Source organism: Cucurbita maxima, unplaced genomic scaffold (genome assembly GCF_002738345.1).
Source record: "Cucurbita maxima cultivar Rimu unplaced genomic scaffold, Cmax_1.0 Cma_Scf00008, whole genome shotgun sequence".
NCBI classification, from domain to species: domain Eukaryota; kingdom Viridiplantae; phylum Streptophyta; class Magnoliopsida; order Cucurbitales; family Cucurbitaceae; genus Cucurbita; species Cucurbita maxima.
Genome location: NW_019272024.1, coordinates 556488 through 577091, shown reverse-complemented (window position 1 = coordinate 577091; position 20604 = coordinate 556488). Strand labels below are relative to the sequence as shown.

General features: G+C 36.4%; 5 protein-coding genes across 8 annotated transcripts; 2 read left to right on the top strand and 3 right to left on the bottom strand.

Moving 5' to 3' along the window:
* Positions 1-9: 9 nt before the first annotated feature.
* Positions 10-3981, top strand: LOC111483451 (protein O-glucosyltransferase 1-like). 2 transcript variants are annotated; one of them, XM_023129675.1, is made up of 7 exons: positions 10-100; positions 1487-2088; positions 2163-2355; positions 2455-2519; positions 2612-2822; positions 2915-3307; positions 3488-3981. In XM_023129675.1, exons 1-6 carry the CDS (start codon positions 77-79, stop codon positions 3275-3277), a joined length of 1458 nt encoding a protein of 485 aa, XP_022985443.1. In that variant the 5' UTR covers positions 10-76; the 3' UTR covers positions 3278-3307; positions 3488-3981. The 2 variants fall into 2 exon arrangements, with proteins under 2 accessions (XP_022985443.1, XP_022985442.1); XM_023129674.1 differs by lacking the exon at positions 10-100 and adding an exon at positions 658-1077.
* LOC111483178 lies at positions 3454-7697 on the bottom strand. Its single transcript, XM_023129334.1, has 8 exons — positions 7281-7697; positions 6176-6317; positions 5988-6079; positions 5803-5902; positions 5178-5332; positions 4768-4947; positions 4169-4428; positions 3454-3790 (listed from the first exon to the last, which is right to left on the bottom strand). The coding sequence occupies exons 1-8, from the start codon at positions 7587-7589 to the stop codon at positions 3640-3642; spliced, it is 1389 nt and encodes a 462-aa protein (XP_022985102.1). The 5' UTR covers positions 7590-7697; the 3' UTR covers positions 3454-3639.
* Positions 7698-8215: 518 nt separating this feature from the next.
* Positions 8216-9111, bottom strand: LOC111483456. Its single transcript, XM_023129681.1, has 2 exons — positions 8647-9111; positions 8216-8574 (listed from the first exon to the last, which is right to left on the bottom strand). The coding sequence occupies exons 1-2, from the start codon at positions 9083-9085 to the stop codon at positions 8384-8386; spliced, it is 630 nt and encodes a 209-aa protein (XP_022985449.1). The 5' UTR covers positions 9086-9111; the 3' UTR covers positions 8216-8383.
* Positions 9112-12041: 2930 nt separating this feature from the next.
* LOC111483453 (pectin acetylesterase 9) lies at positions 12042-16034 on the bottom strand. The gene is made up of 12 exons (XM_023129677.1): positions 15790-16034; positions 15626-15708; positions 14837-14966; positions 14196-14275; positions 13877-13963; positions 13569-13693; positions 13389-13449; positions 13155-13211; positions 12988-13065; positions 12799-12904; positions 12535-12683; positions 12042-12390 (listed from the first exon to the last, which is right to left on the bottom strand). Exons 1-12 carry the CDS (start codon positions 15920-15922, stop codon positions 12286-12288), a joined length of 1194 nt encoding a protein of 397 aa, XP_022985445.1. The 5' UTR covers positions 15923-16034; the 3' UTR covers positions 12042-12285.
* A 519-nt stretch (positions 16035-16553) lies between these two features.
* Positions 16554-20036, top strand: LOC111483454 (signal peptide peptidase-like 1). 3 transcript variants are annotated; one of them, XM_023129680.1, is made up of 5 exons: positions 16554-16722; positions 16965-17039; positions 17473-18390; positions 18770-18967; positions 19755-19874. In XM_023129680.1, exons 3-5 carry the CDS (start codon positions 17593-17595, stop codon positions 19872-19874), a joined length of 1116 nt encoding a protein of 371 aa, XP_022985448.1. In that variant the 5' UTR covers positions 16554-16722; positions 16965-17039; positions 17473-17592. The 3 variants fall into 3 exon arrangements, with proteins under 3 accessions (XP_022985448.1, XP_022985447.1, XP_022985446.1); XM_023129679.1 differs by lacking the exon at positions 16965-17039 and having other exon boundaries at positions 16557-16722; XM_023129678.1 differs by lacking the exons at positions 16554-16722; positions 16965-17039 and having other exon boundaries at positions 17593-18390; positions 19755-20036.
* The last annotated feature ends 568 nt before the right edge of the window (positions 20037-20604 follow it).

The following is a 20604-nucleotide window of genomic DNA, read 5'->3' as shown; positions in this document are numbered from 1 at the left end:
TTCTTTGAGACTGTTGAAGATGAAGTTTTATATAGCTTAGTAATATGGTTGTGAACAGAACTGCCGTCATTTTTTAATGCTGTTGCTGCTGCTGATTCAGGTTCCCCAAAACTCACCCCCCCCCGTTTTTGCTGTTTAGTTTGGTCTCTGGTTTGAGTGAGTCATGTAAATTATCGTCAAACCAAAAAGAGTAGAGCTTGGCGAAAATTAACGTGAAAATAAAGACATCTCAGTATGCATTTAGAGTTAGTTCGTAGACATGTCTTGTAACAGTCCAAGCCCATCATTAATCGGTATTGTCTTATTTGGACTTTTTCTTTCGAGTTTTTTCTCGATGTCTTTAAAATGCGTCTCCTAGGAAGAAGTTTTTACACCCTTATACAAATTGTTTCGTTCTTCATCCTCATTGACACTCGTTCCCCTCCTCCCAATCAGTATAGAATCTCACAATCTATCTTCCTTTTGGGACTCATAGGCGGTGACCCAGTGTCTAATACCAACGGGTAATAGTCTAAGTCCATCTTTACCACATATTTTCATATTTGTGATTTTCTCTTTTTTGAATTTCTATTAAGGAGAAATTTTCATGGTTGTCTGAGATTGAACAATGTCTATATCCCTTCTTAAAATGTAAGTGTCTAAGATAGGACTAATTTAAAATCTGTATTTTATTTCTTCAATCGTTGGCCTCTCTCTCTCTCTCTCTCACCATCCGTCCTTAACGACTTCAATCCTGTTTTTTCAACCATCCCTCATCTTTAATCCCTCCAAAATTTCCCACTATAAAAACAACTACAAAAACTTCATTCTCTCAACCATTCTCTATCTAGATCCCTGAACTCGCCGGACGCCAGCTCCGGTGGGTCTGAAAGCCAGAATTTGGGCCTGAGTGAACATTAACGAAGTTTCAAAATGAGGGACTCCAGTTTCCGGCAGAGGCTTGCGCCTTGGAACTCTCCCCATTTTTCTTTTTCAGATCATCGTCTATTCAAGCCATTTCTCAAGTCTCCGGCTGCATTTTCTCTCATTTTCCTCCTCGCCGGTGCCTTCCTCTCCACCCTCATCCTTCATTCCCCTGTAAGTTTCTTCTTTCATTCATTAACTCCCACCAATTTCATTCTTTCTCCTTTCAATAAGAATATGCTTAAACAATCGATATGTCGTTTTCTGGTGTCGCTCACTGAAAATTTCCCCGCCGACGGATTGGCCGAACTGTCGGTTCTACATTTTCCTCGACAAAAAAAGGCAGGCCACTTTCCGACGCGTGTTCCTCCTCCTTTATTTAGATTTCGCCACGTCCTTTGTGGGCCCCAATTTTGTTTTTGTTTTTTTTTTATTCTTTTTTGAGATCGCCGTAGACTTTCGAAGTCAGCTATATATATATTTATGTTTATTCTCCTTTTATAAAATATAAAAATATTTATAATTTAACAAAGAAAAAACAATTTAATTAAACTTGGTTGGATTTTATTTTATTTTATTTCAGTGGACAGCGTGGAATTTATCTGGAAACATAATAAAAGGTAGTGCGAAATCCCGTTCTTACCCCGACAGTACTTCCGAAATTCCACAAAGACCACACCGACAACGACAAGTCGATTTCCCACTCGACTGCACGTCCTTCAATAACGCCACAAGAGGAGCCTGCCCTGCCACCTACCCGACCATTTGGACTGTGGAGGAAGATCCGAACCTTCCACCGTCATCCACGTGTCCGGAATATTTCCGTTGGATCCACGAGGACCTGAGGCCATGGGCCCAGACCGGAATCACGAGGGCCTCGCTGGAGGCTGCGAAACAGACGGCCAATTTCCGGCTGGTAATTGTGAATGGGACGGCTTACGTGGAGACTTATGAAAAGTCGTTTCAAACCAGAGATACTTTTACGCTGTGGGGCATCCTACAGTTGTTGCGGAGGTACCCTGGAAAAGTGCCTGATTTGGAGCTGATGTTTGATTGCGTTGACTGGCCTGTCATTTTGACCACCAACTTTAGTGAGCCTAATGGGCCGGCCCCACCTCTGTTCCGTTATTGTGGGAATGATGCCACGCTGGACGTCGTGTTTCCTGACTGGTCCTTCTGGGGATGGTCAGTCCACTCCATCTTTTCCTTTGAAGCTTTTAGTGCTGTGATGATTAAATACATTTGGTATACTTTTGTAGGTCAGAGATCAATATAAAGCCATGGGAGGTATTGTTGAAGGATCTAAAAGAAGGGAACAAAAGAACGCCATGGAAGAACAGAGAAGCTTATGCATACTGGAAGGGAAATCCGGAGGTCGCCGAAACCCGAAAAGATCTTCTCAAATGCAATGTCTCCGACCAACAAGACTGGAATGCTCGTGTCTTTGCTCAGGTATCAGTTTTCATTTGAATGTTCTTCAATATAAAGCCACTTCATCACTCGTGGGTCAAGCTCAGCTCATCGTATTATGCTTCAAAAAACAATTTTCAGGATTGGATGAAAGAATCCCAGCAGGGATACAAGGAATCAGATCTTGCAAACCAATGTCTTCATAGGTACAATTTGAAGGATATGGATTTTAAAGAGAAAAACTCTGTTTTCTAGGAAAAAAAAGCTCTGTTTTTCTCTGATTTAAACTCATTTGCAGGTATAAAATCTATATAGAAGGATCTGCTTGGTCTGTTAGTGAAAAGTATATTCTTGCTTGCGATTCCGTTGCCTTAATCGTAAAGCCCCATTACTACGACTTCTTCACCAGAGGTTTGATGCCATTGCATCACTATTGGCCTGTCAAGGATGATGACAAGTGCAAGTCTATAAAGTTTGCAGTTGATTGGGGCAACAGCCATAAGCAAAAGGTAATTCTACCATAGGCCAAGCTAGTTCCTATGTCAAGTTACTTATCGAGTTTCGGGTATAAGATTGTGTATTTATGTCGATGGTTGCTCAGGCAAAGGCCATTGGTAAAGCAGCTAGCAGTTTCATCCAAGAGGAGCTGAAGATGGACTATGTCTATGACTACATGTTTCATCTTCTAAGTGAATATTCTAAACTCCTTACTTTCAAACCGACGATACCAAGTAAAGCGATCAAGCTTTGTTCGGAGGCCATGGCTTGTCCAGCTGAAGGGCTCACCAAGAAATTCATGATGGAATCATTGGTGAAGAGCCCTGCAGATTCGAAGCCGTGCACAATGCCACCCCCATATGATCCCGCATCGCTCCATCTTGTTCTTAGAAGAAAAGAGAATTCAATCAAACAAGTAGAGGAATGGGAGAGCACTTTGTGGGATGCTCAAAGTAGGCAGCCATAGACACAAATACACCCTCCTTACTCAAAGCAGGTATTCATTACATGCCATTTTCATTCTCTAAGAATTTGAATAGAGAAAGCCTAATGAATTGTGATCAAATCATACAAAAACTCATCTGGGTGTTTTCTTTTACTTGTTTTCTTCGTCAAGTTCAATCCTTTTCTAAAAACAGTGAGTGAAAGAATGAACTTTATATATATATATCTATAGAGAATTACAGCAGATCATCAATAGAGCTTTGGAGATGAGTGAAACCCCATGAAGAAAAAGGCAAAGCTTGAAAGAAAGAAGGAAAAGAAAGTGAAAGAGTAATGTTCACAACGTTAATTATCCGCAGACTCAAAAATGGAGGAAAAGCGAGCTTAAAAAGCTCGAGCTTTGATAATGTCGAAGGTCATTTCGCTGGGATCAGTGGCTTGCAGTTCCACCTGAATTCCATCCAATTCCCTCTTGAATCTGTCCTTGGAGCTCGCATAAACCATCTTATTTCTCACTATCGATGTGTCGGGGGACCTTCAAAACAGAGACAAACAGACAACCGCAGTTCATATGTATGTCTTCAAGTTTTAAGGTTTCATTTATGTAACAAAATTTGATGGAAAAGTTGAAATTCTGTCTCCTTCCAGCCCCAGAGGCAATCAAGTCATGATGTTTTGGATAATGTTTGATTGGATTGCTACCAATATCATAAATGTCTTTTTATAGTGTTTGGTTATGTATCCGAAGGTGTCGTGTGAATTTTAGAAACATTTTCTAAAACTATAATTAAAATACGAGAACATATAGCACATTGTGTAGTGTTCATAGTCTCAATTTTCGAAAGGTGAAAGCTAACATTAAATATTATGAGATGGAACATAAATATTAGATAGAGGAGAAATTGGATGTTACCAAGCTATGAAGAAAATCTTGCTTTTCTGGCAATTCTCATCGGTGGTGAAATCAAGGTCAAAGACAGCATAGCGACACTCATCAGAAGGAATGGCAGCAAGGAAATCATCATAAGTTTTTTGAGGACTCCCAAGCTTATCCACAACAACTTCTTGATTCTCAATCTTGAATACAATGAATCGATAGTTCCTCTTCGTTTTCAATTCCAAAAATTTGAGCTTACACTCATCACTCACAGCCATTCCAGATGCAGCGTTCGCCTAATTCATAACAACCACACATCAATCCATTCTATATTTCACTTTTTTTTTTATTATATTAATTAATTCCATCAACCCAATTATATTTTAAGATTGCCAACAAAAACACAAATTTCATATCCATCAAAGATTCAAACTTTTATCCAACCCGTAACATTACATGTGACTATGACCTAAAACAACGTGACAGTTCCAAATTTTATCCAACCTTGTAATTTAACGTGATTGATAATAAGAATGGGGATGAACATGTAAGAAACTAAGAACAAGTAACAAAAGAACATTAGAAAAAACAACACTTAGGCATGAAAGATGTGTGTGAGAGAGAGATGGAATTACCATTTTTGCGTGTGGAAGTGTACGAAAGGGGGAGAGAGATGGGCGTAGGGAGAACGGAGGATAAGAAAAGAGAGAAGAGAAGAGAGAAGGTAAGAGGGAGAGATCCTTATTTTGTGGGAGAGAGAGATCAGAGTAAAGAAGAGTAATTTGAGGGACAAATCCAAGGCTCACAATTGTTTTCTATGGCTGATTATGTCCTCATCCACGTCTCTTCCTTAAACAAAGCTCCACAAGATAACAAACCTCCTTAATTTTACCAAACTACATCAATTTTAGACACAAATGTCTCTCATATTTACTTCAAATTTGACCAATTAATGTTGTAAATAATGGGTGATGTTCCAAAACTACCCACTTTTTCTCATGTGTAAAAGAATCTTTCTCATACAGCTATGCTATCATTCAATTCAATCCATGAACTGCACAACTCTGGGACCCTTTTTCTTTTCCACTTTTGCATCTTTCATCTGCAAATGATCTTCGTCGATGTTGAAATCATCCTCGAGATCATCGCCGCTCACACGCCTCGTCTCTGGTCGTCTATGCATTTCCACATATCCAGATGCTGAGACAAGAAAATGAATGATTACTCATAATATTATGTTTCCCATTCATGCTTTTCAAGATATTATAATAGATTGTTTTACAAGATGTTTGTCAATCCTGAAAAGAACAGCTTTCCACAGTGGCAGTTTTGATCGAAACATCTCTTTTTTGCGTGTTCATGAAATTCCCAGAAAGGTACTCGATACAAAAACAAGAACTAACGAAGAACTTTGGAAGATTCAAAATCATTTACTTTGATCAACATGGTTGTACTACAAAATCCTAGCAAATGAATGCAGATCATCATTTCACTGTTATTTGATACTCATCCATGCAGGCTTGACCTTGAGTGGATGAAATAATATGATCAAAGGTCATGGTTTCTATGTCTAACCCTCGTATCTCAGTCAAAATGGAGATGTTTCAAAATGGTTTCTCTATGTCTAACACACAAAAAATGAAAAAATAGAAACAAATTTGGAAACTTACATTTGTTACCATCATAAGCCCCACCAGAAAATTGGGTGGCTTTGTTTGGACAATCCTTAGCTAAATGTGTGACTTCCCCACAAGTTTTACAACAACCTCCCTGCAGAACATCATAGGAGGGCATCCTTAAAATTGTATGATACGAGGAAACTGAGGGACAGCCTAGAATTCATTACAGCAAATACCTTAGGATAGATCCCATGAGTGTTCTTCGGACAGTTTTTGCTCAAGTGTCCACTTTCGTTACAAATAAAACAACTGGCGAATTTAGTTCCTCCTACAGTTCCAGATGGAAAACGAGACATATAATTTAAAAGAAGAAAACCCCATAAGAACTCCAGTGGATACGAGTTTGAATTGTAATAAAATTTACCATCTTGAAGAGGCTGTGGACAATTAGCCAATGAATGTCCTGTTTCACCACAGTTATAGCATAACTTCTTATCCACAGTCCTTTCATTTTTGTCTGGGCAATTTTTGAGGCTGTGCCCTCGTCTCCGGCAAAGCAAGCATATCTGAGAATGCCAAATAACAGAAATAGACAGCTAATATACCTAAAAAAATCATAGTTTTAAACTTTTGGAAATAGTTTAAGTAAATCAAGGTGGAATTGAAATCACAATTAGTTATCAACAGAAACAATCTTAAATGCTAGTAAAAGGCATAAAGGCAGGACTGGATGTTCATCCATACTACTTCGAAGGCATATCCCCAGATTTGTGTTGAGGATTATTGGGAGTGAGTCCCCGGTGATTAATTTAGTGGAAAATCATGAGTTTATAAGTGGGGAATATTATGGAAAATCATGAGTTTATAAGTGGGGAATATTATCTCCATTGGTATGAGGTCTTATGAGGAAGCCCAAAGCAAAGCCATGAGAACTTATGCTCAAAGTGGACAATATCATACCATCGTGGAGATATGTGATTCCTAACATGGTATCAGAGTCATGCCCTAAACTTAATCATATCAATAGAATTCTGAAATATCGAACAAAGAATTGTGAGCCTTGAAGGTGTAGTCAAAAGTGACTAAAGTGGATGAATAATGAGTGTAGTTTATTCGAGGGGAGAATTGTTGAGGATTATTGAGAGTGAGTGCCACATTAAATAATTTAGTGGAAGTGGGGAATACTATGAATGTGAGACCTTTTGGGAAGCATAAAGCAAACCCATAAGATTCCATGGTGAGATCCATAATTCCTAACCGTTCATTCATTCCAAACCTTCCACTTTCCCACAAGATTATCATCACAAAGTGACAATAGTTGATGGAAGAAGCCTTAGCATAGGCATAACTAAGCTAAGAAGTTTGCATCAAATAGGAGAGGAAAATCCAATCCTAACCAATGTCACGGACACCACATTCATTACAGTGATAGCTTTGGAAAGGGAACCCTATTCTATGAGCAAGATTTCCATAAACTCGGTGAACAGTGAAACACCAGAAACACGGAAGAGTTTAACGGAAAAACAAACCTTGTTCTTCTCCCATTGAGCCTTTTCGGGGCAAAGCTTAGCAATGTGGTCTTTGGCTTTGCAGATGAAGCAGCTTTCTCCAGGTTTCATCCCAGTCACTCTAAGAGGGTGTTTCTTAAAACTCTTCTTGTGGGGTTTATTTGGGTCGCTGGTTGAGTTCGATTCTGCCTTTTTGCGCTTGAATTTACTCTTCTTCTTCTTCTTCTTCTTGTCGGGGTCTTTAGGTGGCGTTGGCTCTGCTTCCGGAAACAGTTCCGGGTGTTCTTCTCTGTACTTTTTCCGGGCAAGTCTTTGCCTTTGGCTCACCATCTTCACCTGAAAAAGGGTCCTTCAGGATCGGAAGGTGAAGGCTCCGGCGAATCCCGATGAGGTTTTTCAACGAACGGAGTGGCGGCGAGGTTTATGTGAATGCAAACTTCAAAAGTTTTAACATTACTCTTAATTCTGTCATAAAAAAGAAAATTAAAACTACATATTTACCCTTTTGTTTTGCTAGTTAGTGTCTTGTCTAAAATATCAACTTTAAACTTTTTAAAAAATATATATTAACCTAAGAAAAATAAAATAAAATTACTTTTATTGTTAGTGTAGATAAAACCCATTATTATTTTTATGTTTTTATACTATTGCTATATCATCTCAGTTAGACACATTTTAAAACTTTGAAAAGAAATTTTTTATCAAAGTCTAAGGACGATAATATTAATTAGCAATTACAACTATTAAGATCTTCGCAACGTGAAGGGAAAGTCATTAAACACAATACTGAGAGAACAAACATTTAAGTTCATAAAAGATAATATCTATTAGCAATATATATTTTTTTTTCCAGTAGTTACAACTATTAAGATTTTAATCTTTAAAATTAATTATATTCAAGAACTCCAAATAAATGGGTGATTAGTGGTTAAAATTCTTATATTTTCTCCCATCATTGAAATGAAAGTTTAAATTTTTATTACTATCTGAATTCCATTAAAACAGTAAAAGGAGAAACCACGCTCACGCTAATGCTATATAACACAGTAATTTTATATTGATTCTGCCTAAGAACTATCTAAAACGATCCTGTTTCATTCTTTATTTCTTTCTCCTTCCTCCGATCAAGCTCCATTCACGGCCGGCGCGACTGCTGGAGCAACCGACAGAGACATGGCCTGAACTGGCCCTGGCGCAGTTGACAGAGACACTGGCTGAACGGGTCCCGCCGCCACAATCCCAGAGCTTCTAATCTCCGACATTCCTCTTCTCACATTTCCTCCTTGAGCTTCACAAAGCTTCGGAAGAAAAACGCCTGCCCAATAAACACGCAAAATGTCAAACTACCATTCACAAAGTCATTGTTAAAACGGAAATTACGAGTCACCTTCACCGGCGGCGAGGTTGAAGAAGAGATCGACAACATTGGAGCAATGGTCGTAGCAGCGAGAGGAACAGAGGTCGCGAGTGAAGCGCGTGTCGAGAAGGGAGTCAGAGGAGATACCGAGGGTGTTCCTGTCGAGGCCACAGCCTTCGATGCACTGCTCTGTTTCAACGATGTTCTGTAATTGGTCGGCCTCGATCTCCGATGTCCGACATGTGAACGCTTCTTCTCCACTGCGCTTCACTGTCTTTTCAAGCACACACCGCTTTCCCGACCACGACACTGCAAATGCGCACCTGCTTTTCTCCAAATCCTCGCACTTTATCATGCTGCTGCTTCCTAGTGTTGTTTGGAAGGCGAGAACGATGAGAAGGGCAAGGATTGGAAGGTGGGTGCAGCCCAATTTTGAAGAATCCATATTGGGAAAGCTTAAAAAGAGCATCAATGGAGTTCTTATGAGGCAGAGTGCTTGGGGGATTCAAGAACAATGGGGGGTTTTTATAGATGAGATTTGGGAAATTAAAAAGAAGAAAAAGAAAAAGAAAATTAATTTTCCAAAAAGACGACCTACAACTACTTGGACTTGGACTGTTCTCTCCAATTTTGTTGTATTAAATTTCGTTAATTAATAAACGGAATTAATGTTCAAACCATATAGTAATCAATGGATGTGGGAAACCATGAAAATGGTCAAAAAGGAGGCTTTCATGGCCACAGCCATCCAGAATGTAGCTAACCTTAACTAACCTCAATGACGCCACCCTTAATGGCGCCAATTTTTTTTCTTTTTTTGGGCGGGGACGGGAACTATTTCTGGTCACGATCATTGACTCCTATTGCTGTCTCGGGTTGAATAGAATCACGAGAAATTCGTTTTATATACGAATTTCATTTTTATATTAAAGTGGTTAGCTTTACATTCTCTCCAATCTATCATTATCGAACTGACTATCCCTATCTTATTTATCCTGTTAACATAGATTTTAAAACAAAAATGAATTAACTTTAAGTCTTCTATATATATTTAAAACACAATTTGTAACTTAAATATTTCAATTATTAATCAAATTTAGAAAAAAAAAAGTTTTTTTTTTTTAAAATAACCTTGAAAACTACTATCTAACAATTTTTGAACTGATAATTATACTATATTTCTTAATATTTTACTTTTTATATTATAATTAGTAATTAAGATACAATTATTATATTTCTTAATATTTTAGTTTTTGTATTATAATTAGTAAGATACAATTATTTTAACGGGTTTATATATACATTTCTTGACTAAAACCATAATTAACCCACCATAAATTATGAATTATCCAAGAAATTTCTTCCTCCTTCAAACAAATGAAAATAACAAGAATAATTAAATAATTGTAGCACATAATAGGAGTCAAAGAGTTTTAAGCATGTTTAATGCACAACTCATCAACTCAACTTCATTCTAGAAGCATATAAAGTTAGGTAAATAATGAACGACAAGTTATAAGAAATTTATCGTTGGGTATAGTTTAATTCACCTATTTAAAATTTAAGTCCGATAAAAATAAAAATAAAAAAAGTTTAAATATTTATAATTACGAGGTCGAGGGGGTCATTTTTATTATGTAATTTGGTGAATTTTAAATGATATTAATTTAATTTTGTAAAGTTTGCATCAAATCAAAGCTGTTATAAAACTTTGAATGAATAATTGTGAGGGAAAAATCAAAAGGATGAAACAAAATTTTGTTGGCTTTGTTAGGAAAGTAATAAAGGACCCAACACTACTTTGTCAAATAAAAGTACTGTTCGTAAAAGAAAATTGTACATCATCAAAGTTTCATGTTTTTTTACTTGTTGGATGATGAAACTCCTATATCGACTAATTTAAGGAATGATCATGAGTTTATAATCAATGAATACTCTCCATTTGTATGAGCCATTTTGGAGAAGCCCCGAGAACTTAGGCTCAAAGTGGACAATATTATAGAGGGTCGTGTTCGTCTAACCATACTATCTTAAATTTAAATTTTAAAACTTTAAATTTAATCCGACAAAAAAAAAAAAAAAAAAAAAAAATCGTCTCCACTGATTACGGGGAAACCCATTAAAATGAGGCTGCCATGGGCGACATTTGAAACTTCCAATTTGGACTTTTAATTAAAATTTAATTTCCTCCCATTCGTTGGGGCATTTATTGGCTTTTTATAGTTATTAAGAGTAATTGCATTGCCACCTCATCTTCAACGTGTTTTTTTTCCTTCTTTTTTTAGGAAACGCTTTTTTAACATGTCTGATTTTCAAATATTGAGAGACTTTTACACAGCTAATTCAAAATTTGCCTAATCTTTCATTCTAATTAATCTACAAACCTAACTAACTTAATTATGATGCCAAATACTTTAGTATTTTAATAATAATGTGATTATCAGTGGTCATATATTTTCGCTTCTAAAATTTATATATAATTGTGATTTTTTTTTTAATTTATTTAGAATGAAAATTGAAAAAAAAAAAATAGTAAACAAGATTATCCATGTCATGGGTTCGAACCGTAAGGGAATGTAAAATTTTATTTTTATATAAATATTCTTTCCGGCCCATTCAAGCCAGCGCAGCCCAGCAACCCCTTGTAACACTGGCTTTCGGCCCAGCCAGCCCAATATGCGCGTGCCATCTTACTTAGACTGCTAGGGTTCGATTCCCTACATTTCCTTCCCAAAATACATCATTAAAATTTAATTGTTTAACAACGACTTAAAAAGGACTATAAATTATATATCTAAAAACAAGAACTAGCCTGGTATACCTGAGGAATTCATGAGATTAGAAACACAAGCATTAGAGCTATGGATGGATGGTTCCTAAGGGATCACACGATCCAATAAACGACCGGGAATCGACTCCAACATTGTGAACGAGACAAACATTGGATCAATGCAATCCCTTTGGAACTCTCCACCAGCACTAAGGCTCACCCTAAAAAATGGATAGGTTATTTATAGAAGAAGAGATAGGCAAGTGGGGGCTAGATTTGTCCCACTAGCTAACTTATATCTGTTATTGTTTGAGCGCTCATGTTTTTAAGTGTGGTTGGAGTTTTAGGCAAATTTGATAACTAATTCTCTTTCCGAACTTTGTAAAATTAGTAATTAAGTAATAATTTGCATATTCAATTAATTAGGCTTACATATATCATTTTCACTCATACAAATATTGATATAAGATTAAGAAGGTATGCCGTAAAAATTTCATTTAAATTTGAACCAAAATGGATAGTCCTAATATTTCTTTTGATTTCTCCAAAAGGGTTTACTCCAATCTACATGTTTATCATTTTTTTTTTAAGACCTGCCCTTTGTGTAATCTATATGAAATTTGGATGGTACTACACAGGAATGCAGAAAACAAAATACAAACAAATGGAATATGACATAACAACCAAATGTATAACATTTGAATTTGAATGATGTTACATGTAACTCTCCAAGAACAAAAAAAATCAATTTTCTTTTGAAATAATATTGTGCGCTATAAATTCGTGTGTGTACGTGTATTGGTAGCTTCTGTGCGTCTCCTTCCCTGTGAAGAAATTAGCATGAACAATATATATATATAAATGAATACAAATGAGAAAAATAATGATAGCAGAGTTGTTCATGGTATAATATTATGGCAAGTTGAGTCGCATGGATAAGCACAGTCAATCTCCTTTGTGTTCCTCCTGCTAAAGTACCAATCTCCCACTGCTTCTGCTATTGTCTGCAAAATATAACCCCAGATTCATTGATTTTATATTGAATTTGTACCGACTTAAATGATACTTTTTAAAGTTAGAGACTTATTAGACACAAAATCAAAATGTTCGGAGGTATTCCAAGTATATTGTGATTACGCAGGGAATACCTTGTCGTCTATTGTTGGGGAGTCCTCTCCAAACCATGTGTCTTGTGACTCACTTTGGCAGTGAGCAAAGCATGAATTTATGAACATTCCTCCTCTGCTTGAATATTCATAGAATAATCTTAATGCAGAAAGCATACTGATTCTTAGACCTAAAGATTTAAATTTAAGAAAATCAAACCAATTAATAAGCTTGTATACTGAACTAGAAAACTAAATTTTCTTGTGGTAATTAAAATAGAGAAAAATGGGGAATGTGGTGAGTACCTTGCAGTACCTGAATCTGTTGTTCACTACATTCTGCTGGGTTGAGTTTGCAGTGGTTCCAATGCCCACGTAAATCAGCAGATGGTGGCACCAATCCGTGATGGAACTGTTTGATTCAAATCACTTCAAATTAGATATGATCCTTACGAACTTATTTGAAATGACTTTTGCAAGCACTTTTTTCCTTACTTGGAAAACATCGTAGGCTGAATTCAGAACGAAAAATGGTGTTGTTATGTACTTCAAGGAATATTGAGGGAATATACACTGCAGATTATAGTGTTTAGAAGAATTTAATTAGTAAGAACAAAATAAAGTGATATCCAGATTTTGGTGGGTAAATAAAGAACAAGTACCAATTCTGGAAAGTAAGAGGCGGCTGTGCAGTCTTCATTCAGATTTTGCTGCATCCCCTGTCATCCACACCTTGCACCACATTATTTTATGTTCAGAACACACACACAACACTACTTTCATCACTTTTCATATTTCATTTTTCCAAAAGCTAAACTAATACTAATACTAATACTGATACAATATGAATATAAGAGCATTGAATTGTGTTGATATTGATGGGAAAAATAATGTACCTGCAGAGCCACAAGATCCCTATAAAAGTTCCTCATGGTGTGATTTAAACCTATATCCCTTCTGTGAAAATGGAGAAATCAAACAGGTAATTCCACAAGAAATATCGCTAATCCCTTTTGTTTTCATGGGAAATTTACATGAACTTTCAAAATGGTTCAAGGAAAAAGAAAAGAACTCACAAGTCAAGAAAAAATCCAGCATCACTCAAGCATTTGACACTGGCATTCCTTGGCAAATACTTGGAGAAATTCTCACAATGCAGAAAAGTTGCTAGACCTCCAGCAGAGCAACCAGAGAGCAGAGCCTGCAGAAACGCCAGCAAAACAGAGCTTTAATTACTTTTCAGTGTTCTTCTTCCTTGTTGGGAAGGAATCTGATGCAATTAACCACACCACACAGGAAACCAAATGATAATTTAGAGGTCAAATCAAGACATATGAAATGGTAGCATTATTAATTTTAAGACATACTTTATATATATTCGTACCTTCCTTGCTGTCCCCAACCCTCTTGGTAGAAGATCAAGAATGATGGATTCCCATATCTTTTGCCCTTTGAAATAAAGCAGCGATGTCTGTGTTTTTGAAAGCGGCTGAGATTAGACAGATATGGTTTCCGGGAATATCGAAATTTCAATTTAAACCCTAAATTTTCAAAAATCCAAACCCTTTATTATTGGTTCAATCTAAAATCAGCTATAAATCGCCAAAATTATTGGAAAAAAAATATAGCTAGATATTTTTTCGCTAATTTATATTTATTTTTGCATTTAAATATAAAATAATTAAAAAAAGACAGAAAATTACCCCATTGTCAAACAAGGCATTTCCTCCAAACGAGGCTCCATCACAGTACCTGAGTTTCACACGGTTCCAATTATAAAAATCTGCTCCACAGAGACCACCAAGATCACAAAAGGATTAATAAGGCTCATGCTTCTTTAATTAAAGAACAATTTGAAAGCTGTCGCGCAAACCCAATGTTTAAAACGTTGATATGTCATCATGTTCATAAAAATATCGATAAAATGTCAATGTCAAGATCGGTTGATACTTGAATTAACATTTTATTGTTCTTTTTCTTATATTATATGGACTTTTTTACAGACCAACTTGTAGTTTGAGTTGTTTTGTGTCCATGTCGAATCTTTATAGAAACATAATTGAAACTTAATACGAAGGGTGGAACCTAAGTTGGACTTTTGAGGCAACAACTCTAGTTTAGGTCATATAATGGAATAGCTGTCAGCTTTGCCACAAATAATTCATTCACGTGAAGCCTGCAGACAAGACACAGACCGCCCCCCTAATTTACCAGAACGTGGGACATGTTCTGGTCATGAATTTCACTTTCCCCCCCTTACCCCACCAAAATTTTCAAATCTACCCTGTTTCTTTTCTTAACTATCCTAAATGTCCTCAGAGGGATGATTAAAAAAAAATTATACCTGGGTTAAGGGAGGCGTCGTTGGAGAGGATGCCAGAGAAGTCTTCCCATTTGTTCATCAAACGCGTTGATCCTCTTCGGCTATTCGCTCTCTCCAAACAAGACTTTACATCGTTGCACCACCCACCACCCTATCATTCAATTCTAACTTTCGTCAACATTACTCATTCCTCTCTCAATAACACCATATTTAGTCAACAATTCCTTGTAAATTCAATCTAATTTGGGGGTTAAATAGCAATAAAATTAGACCCACCAAACATGGGATTTAAATATGCAACGGATGGGAATACCGACAATAGTCCCAACACGACATAGAACACTGTGCACACAAATCTCATAAACGATGTCGTACTGGTCTCAGAGAGCAGACGCAATTTCTGCAAAGCTTTTTTTAAAAAAATTCGTCAACTCCCGCATAAATAATCGCTTGTATAAAATTGGCATAATAAACCGGTATACTTATAATCCACAAAATAATAATAATAATTTATTGATATTAAAATAAGGTAAGAAGTCAATTAAACAAACTAAAAGAGTATTACCACAAGACAAAATATATATTTATCTTATGTCAGTTGTGAATTAATTAAACTTAATCAAACATTATATTATCAATTAAAACGTCGATTTGAATTTCGAATTTCGATCCTCTGGGAGGGGTTAATGATTATGCCAGATAGAGGTCAAACGTGTCGTGTACTCATTGGACGAGGCCGAATTAATTATAATTCTCAAGAAGAGGAATAAACAAAATAAAATTAGAGTAAAGAGCGGAGAAATTATTCACCTCGAACTGTAGAAGCCAGTTTCCCGCGCCGGCGCCGAATCCTCTGTCCAGGTGATACGCCGGCAAGCTTCCGTCTAAACAGACTAATCCAAATACAAAAACAAAATCCGATCAAATGCCAAATTAGAGACAGAAAGAAAAGGAGATGAATGTTTTTCACTTACAGGCGCCGATGGAAGAGGCGTTTTGGACCACCGTCATCTCCACTAGGAGCCGCGCTCCGGCGAGCGGCCACCGCAGCGCTGCCGCAAGAAGTAAAAGAACTAGTAATGGAGCTTCGACGGCGGCAAGATTCATCTTGAGGCGTCGCCGGAGATTAGCGACGGTGCATTCGAATGAGTGATTGGAAGTGGAAGGTGTTTGGAGGGAGGATTTGAAGTACGAGTGTGTTCGGCGAATGAAATGGTTCAATGTGGGCTTCGACTGGGGGATTTATTACATATGGGTTGGATAATGATTTGACATTGGATAAAGACAATATTTACGTTAGTTGCCACTGGGACCTAAAAAGAGAGTTAGTTTGATTGAGTTAGGTGTTGTTTCTTACCTGTTTATCTTGCCGCTTCTTTAATATATTTTTTTAAAAAATTAACCTATTTTTCATATATAAAATTAAATTTCATTTAATGAATTTAGCATTTATTATTAATAATAAATTTCAACTTATTTCAAGATTAAATTCTTATTTATTAATTTAAATATTTCTTATAATTTTAGAACTTCTTAGAAATATTATTAAAATATTATGGTATTTAAACAATTGTTAACGAGTCGGGTCAAGTCGGGTCAGTTGGGAAAGATGATTTCTTGGGCACAGACCGAATTAAAGCTAAACTATGAGCCAGGGACCAATCTGCAATTTATCTTCGTACTATTTTACTTTTAATCTGTAAATACTCCCTTTTGCGAGGAGGATAAAATAATAATGAATAAATAAATACTCTCCCTTTGCGTGCAAAGAAGGGCTACTCTTGTAATTAAGCGAAATAATTTTTGTTTACATTCAGCACCCCATTTCGAGCAAATAGATTTGGCCGATCAGACTTCAGGGTGGCTAAGGGGAAAGGTCCTGAGTTCGAAGAGCTTTGAAGTCCAAGGTTAGTCTTCTTCGTTAATCGTCTGATTTTGAGGAACCCTAATTTTGCAATCTCCTTGAGTGAGAGCCTTGATCGCTTATTATGTACGTATATGGTTCTGTGTCTGCGCTCGTTGTCACTGCACTACGAGTAGGATTTTGTTGTTTTTATGTTTTTACCATAGATATGCGTTAATTCTGTGGATAGATGTTGTCAATTGCCTGGTGTATCAATTGGAAAGATAATGGGAGTTGCATTTCCAGCTCCCGTCGACCTCTTGTCTGGTTGTTGAGGAAAACGAGGAATTGTTTCGAGAAATTGTTTGAATCCTTTCGACGGTTGGTAGCTGATATAATCATTGACTGTGTTTGTAAATGTCTTGGTTCTTGGGATAAGTCATCTAATGTTTTTCCCATTTTGCATTCTCTCTACTGATTTAGTTGTGAGCTGGATGGGAACCGACTGGAGTGACTGTCAGAGCTATTCGTTTAAAATACAAAGTTATGATAATATTTCCAGAAATTTATTGTTTGGTTGAATTTTCTACTGCTCATTTTTTTTTTTTTTTCCCTTCTTCTCCATTTCCAGTTTAAGAAATTTCTTAGCATTTGTTTATTGCAGAACATCGTATGCAATTACTCTTTTCCCTGAGGCCTTAACTTAGAATAGATTCTTGAAAGCCAGCATTTAAATGGTTCTTCATATTTTGTTTGCTGCGCGTGCATGTGTGTGTTTTCTTTAGTTAATTAACTGCTTCTTTTGATCTTGCAGGTTGCATGAATTTCTCTGGTCAAGCATACATCAGAGAAAGAAAGCAACTTTGGTTGCCAAATTTACAATTTTAGGAGTTTTAAATTGTCAACAAAGTTGAAGAATCACAATTAGTTCATTATGGAGTCTTTGTGGAAACTTCTATATTTGCTGGAACCTGCACCTGTCACTCTCATTGTGACTGCAGTGGCTGTTACATTTGGATCAGCTTTCCGGGCCCTAAATTATGGGAAGGAAATGGAGCGAAACCGTGACTTTTCAGAAGCTTCCATTACCTTAGACAGATCCCAAGCACTAATGATCCCAGTTATGAGTTCTTGCAGTTTGCTTTTGATGTTCTACCTGTTTTCTTCCGTGTCCCAACTTCTTACTGCATTCACAGCAGTTGCTTCGGTTTCATCCCTCTTCTTCTGTTTATCTCCTTACATGGCCTGTTTAAAGTCTCAGTTTGGATTGGCTGATCCTTACGTATCAAGGTGTTGTTCCAAGTCATTTACACGAATTCAAGGGTTATTGTTGTTGGCATGTTTTGGTTTAGTTGCAGCATGGCTTGTTTCTGGGCATTGGATATTGAACAATTTGTTGGGAATTTCAATATGTGTTGCATTTGTCAGCCATGTACGTCTCCCTAATGTTAAAATATGTGCGATGCTCCTCGTTTGTCTCTTTGTATATGATATTTTCTGGGTCTTCTTCTCTGAGAGATTCTTTGGAGCTAATGTAATGGTATCTGTCGCAACTCAGCAAGCATCAAATCCTGTTCACACAGTTGCTAATAGTCTGAGTCTTCCTGGTCTGCAATTGATAACTAAGAAGCTGGAGTTGCCCGTCAAGATAGTTTTTCCAAGGAACTTGCTTGGTGGAGTCATTCCAGGAAAAAATGCCACTGATTTCATGATGCTTGGTCTTGGTGATATGGTATGCTATTGTATTTTCCCTGCATGTTTCGTCATATAACTTCCTCCAGCAACAGTAGTTAATATTATGTTTGTTCATCTTTCACTGGTAAGACTTCATGAAATTAGTCACCTGCCGTTAAAATACAATTACAATGTTAACCAAGATCAGAAAATCCTGCAGCTCAACATTATGCTCCATTATATCAATATGCGAATTGTTGTTTCTTGCCTGCATCTGGATACTTGGAGACCTATTTCTGTGTGAATTTCTATCTATAAAATGAAACAATAGACTTCATTGATAATTGATATAAACAAAAGGAAGGGGAAGACCTTCATTCCTGTTCTCTCTTGATCAAATCCACTGTTTTTGTAATATTCGTTGTTTCACATTGTAGGCAATTCCTGCCATGTTTCTAGCTCTAGTTCTTAGTTTTGACCATCGGAAGAGTAGGGATACAGTTAATCTCTTAGATATGCGCGCAAGGGGCCACAAGTACATTTGGTATGCCCTGCCTGGTTATGCCATTGGGCTGGTGACCGCTCTAGCAGCTGGTGTTTTGACTCACTCGCCTCAACCTGCCCTATTGTATCTGGTAATGCTGTTTCATCTTTTCTACGTTATTCATATCTGATGTATGCACACATACACACACACACAAGATAAAAAACAAACACGTACACACACAAGATAAAAAACAATTTCACTGATGTATGAAATTACAAAAAATGATGGATAATCCATGGTGATTACGAAAAGCTTGCTCAAGTTGTTAATGGAGTAGCATAACTATAAGAAGAAAAGATATTTGTAGATTTACATCTAGAGATAGCATGATAGACAACAGAATCAAAAAGCTTGTAAAAAAGAACCTCTTTATCCAAAAAAAAATCTCTTCGGTTTCTTTTTTTTCAAAGATTCCAAAGAAAAGCCCTGATGATAAATTTCAACAACAAAGCTTTAGCTTCCCTGAAAGGATGATCCGACAAAACCATGGAAGGAAAAGTCATTTCTACATCGTGTTTTCTACGCCTACAATCTTTTCTACATCATTCATGTATGCATATTCTTGTAAGAGCTTAGATTATTGGAAAAAGAGTCCTGTTCCTCCATTCTCCTCCACATTTAGTAAATTATCAACTAGTTAGTTAAGTGGCATTTTTAGAGAGAAAGAGTGAGTCCGGAGATCTTTTTACATCCCGAGTCATTGTTCTTCTAAGTTTTCGCCCTCATAAATTAATGCATTGAAACTACCTTAAGCATTGAAATATTCATGTTGGTTGAAAATTCGAATGTCTACATCTACAATTCTCAAATGAATGAGGACTCGATCACTGTTACTTATCTGCTTCTTACTCTTGTATTCTTAATGGTGTCTGCAGGTGCCTTCTACATTAGGACCTGTTATTGCCATATCTTGGATAAGGAAGGATTTTTTGGAGTTATGGGAAGGGCCTTTGCCGAACCCCAATGATAAAGTACGTGAAGTAGAAGTAGTTTGAATCACCCTCTTTCTTTGTTCATGAAGAGAGCTGTAAAATCATTTGCTGTATCAAATGCCATCCTTTGAAAACATTTGTTATCCGTGTGAAATTGCACGGCTTACAAAAGTTCTGTTTAAACGCTCGACTCATTAATGAAAAGGGGGTAAGAATGCTTCAACTTTGGTATGGGTAATGTGGGAAAAAACGATCTCTCACTTCGATTTCATTTACTCGATTCGATGATGCATCTAGGGACATGGATCCCTTATGTTTATATATTTAAACACTCTTATCTTTTGATTTTCATATGAAGACTCAAAAGAATCCGTAAGGATTTTATTATTCGTTGTCTAGATTTGTATCTCTTGGAAAAGAGAAAAATTAAGTTGGTCTTGAATCACTTTGACGAAACATACTCATTTAGTTTATCACGAAATACTTTTAGATTAAATGGTTCAAAAAAAATCTTTTTTCAATAATTTCAAATTTAAACTAGGTGGCTTAAAAATATTTCATAAATATTTCATAGGAGTGAAGGTAGAATCAAGTTTAAATCTCGACAAGTTATCGACTATAACTTGGAATAAATCAACATGAATATAATATCACATAGCAGTTTAAAATCTTATTATTTTCATTTAGCTACTTTGACTTTTTATAAATATAAATCGAGGTCTTGAACATATTTCCACATCGTCCGGTTCTTAGTTTGAGAGGAATTAAAAAAAAAAAAAAAAAAAAAAAAAAA

Excerpts from the sequence above, each read along its gene's own strand:
- LOC111483451 (XM_023129674.1), top strand. The coding sequence starts at position 913 with ATGAGGGACTCCAGTTTCCGGCAGAGGCTTGCGCCTTGGAACTCTCCC. Across the intron at positions 2,089-2,162 it reads GACTGGTCCTTCTGGGGATG|GTCAGAGATCAATATAAAGC; the intron begins GTCAGTCCACTC and ends ATACTTTTGTAG. Across the intron at positions 2,823-2,914 it reads GCAACAGCCATAAGCAAAAG|GCAAAGGCCATTGGTAAAGC; the intron begins GTAATTCTACCA and ends ATGGTTGCTCAG.
- LOC111483178 (XM_023129334.1), bottom strand. The coding sequence starts at position 7,589 with ATGGTGAGCCAAAGGCAAAGACTTGCCCGGAAAAAGTACAGAGAAGAA. Across the intron at positions 4,948-5,177 it reads GAGTTGTGCAGTTCATGGAT|AAAACAATTGTGAGCCTTGG; the intron begins TGAATTGAATGA and ends AATCAGCCATAG. Across the intron at positions 3,791-4,168 it reads AAGATTTTCTTCATAGCTTG|GTCCCCCGACACATCGATAG; the intron begins GTAACATCCAAT and ends TCTGTTTTGAAG.
- LOC111483456 (XM_023129681.1), bottom strand. The coding sequence starts at position 9,085 with ATGCTCTTTTTAAGCTTTCCCAATATGGATTCTTCAAAATTGGGCTGC. Across the intron at positions 8,575-8,646 it reads CAACCTCGCCGCCGGTGAAG|GCGTTTTTCTTCCGAAGCTT; the intron begins GTGACTCGTAAT and ends TTTATTGGGCAG.
- LOC111483453 (XM_023129677.1), bottom strand. The coding sequence starts at position 15,922 with ATGAATCTTGCCGCCGTCGAAGCTCCATTACTAGTTCTTTTACTTCTT. Across the intron at positions 15,709-15,789 it reads CGCCTCTTCCATCGGCGCCT|TCTGTTTAGACGGAAGCTTG; the intron begins GTAAGTGAAAAA and ends TATTTGGATTAG. Across the intron at positions 12,391-12,534 it reads CCCCAACAATAGACGACAAG|ACAATAGCAGAAGCAGTGGG; the intron begins GTATTCCCTGCG and ends TATATTTTGCAG.
- LOC111483454 (XM_023129678.1), top strand. The coding sequence starts at position 17,593 with ATGGAGTCTTTGTGGAAACTTCTATATTTGCTGGAACCTGCACCTGTC. Across the intron at positions 18,391-18,769 it reads TGCTTGGTCTTGGTGATATG|GCAATTCCTGCCATGTTTCT; the intron begins GTATGCTATTGT and ends TTCACATTGTAG. Across the intron at positions 18,968-19,754 it reads AACCTGCCCTATTGTATCTG|GTGCCTTCTACATTAGGACC; the intron begins GTAATGCTGTTT and ends TGGTGTCTGCAG.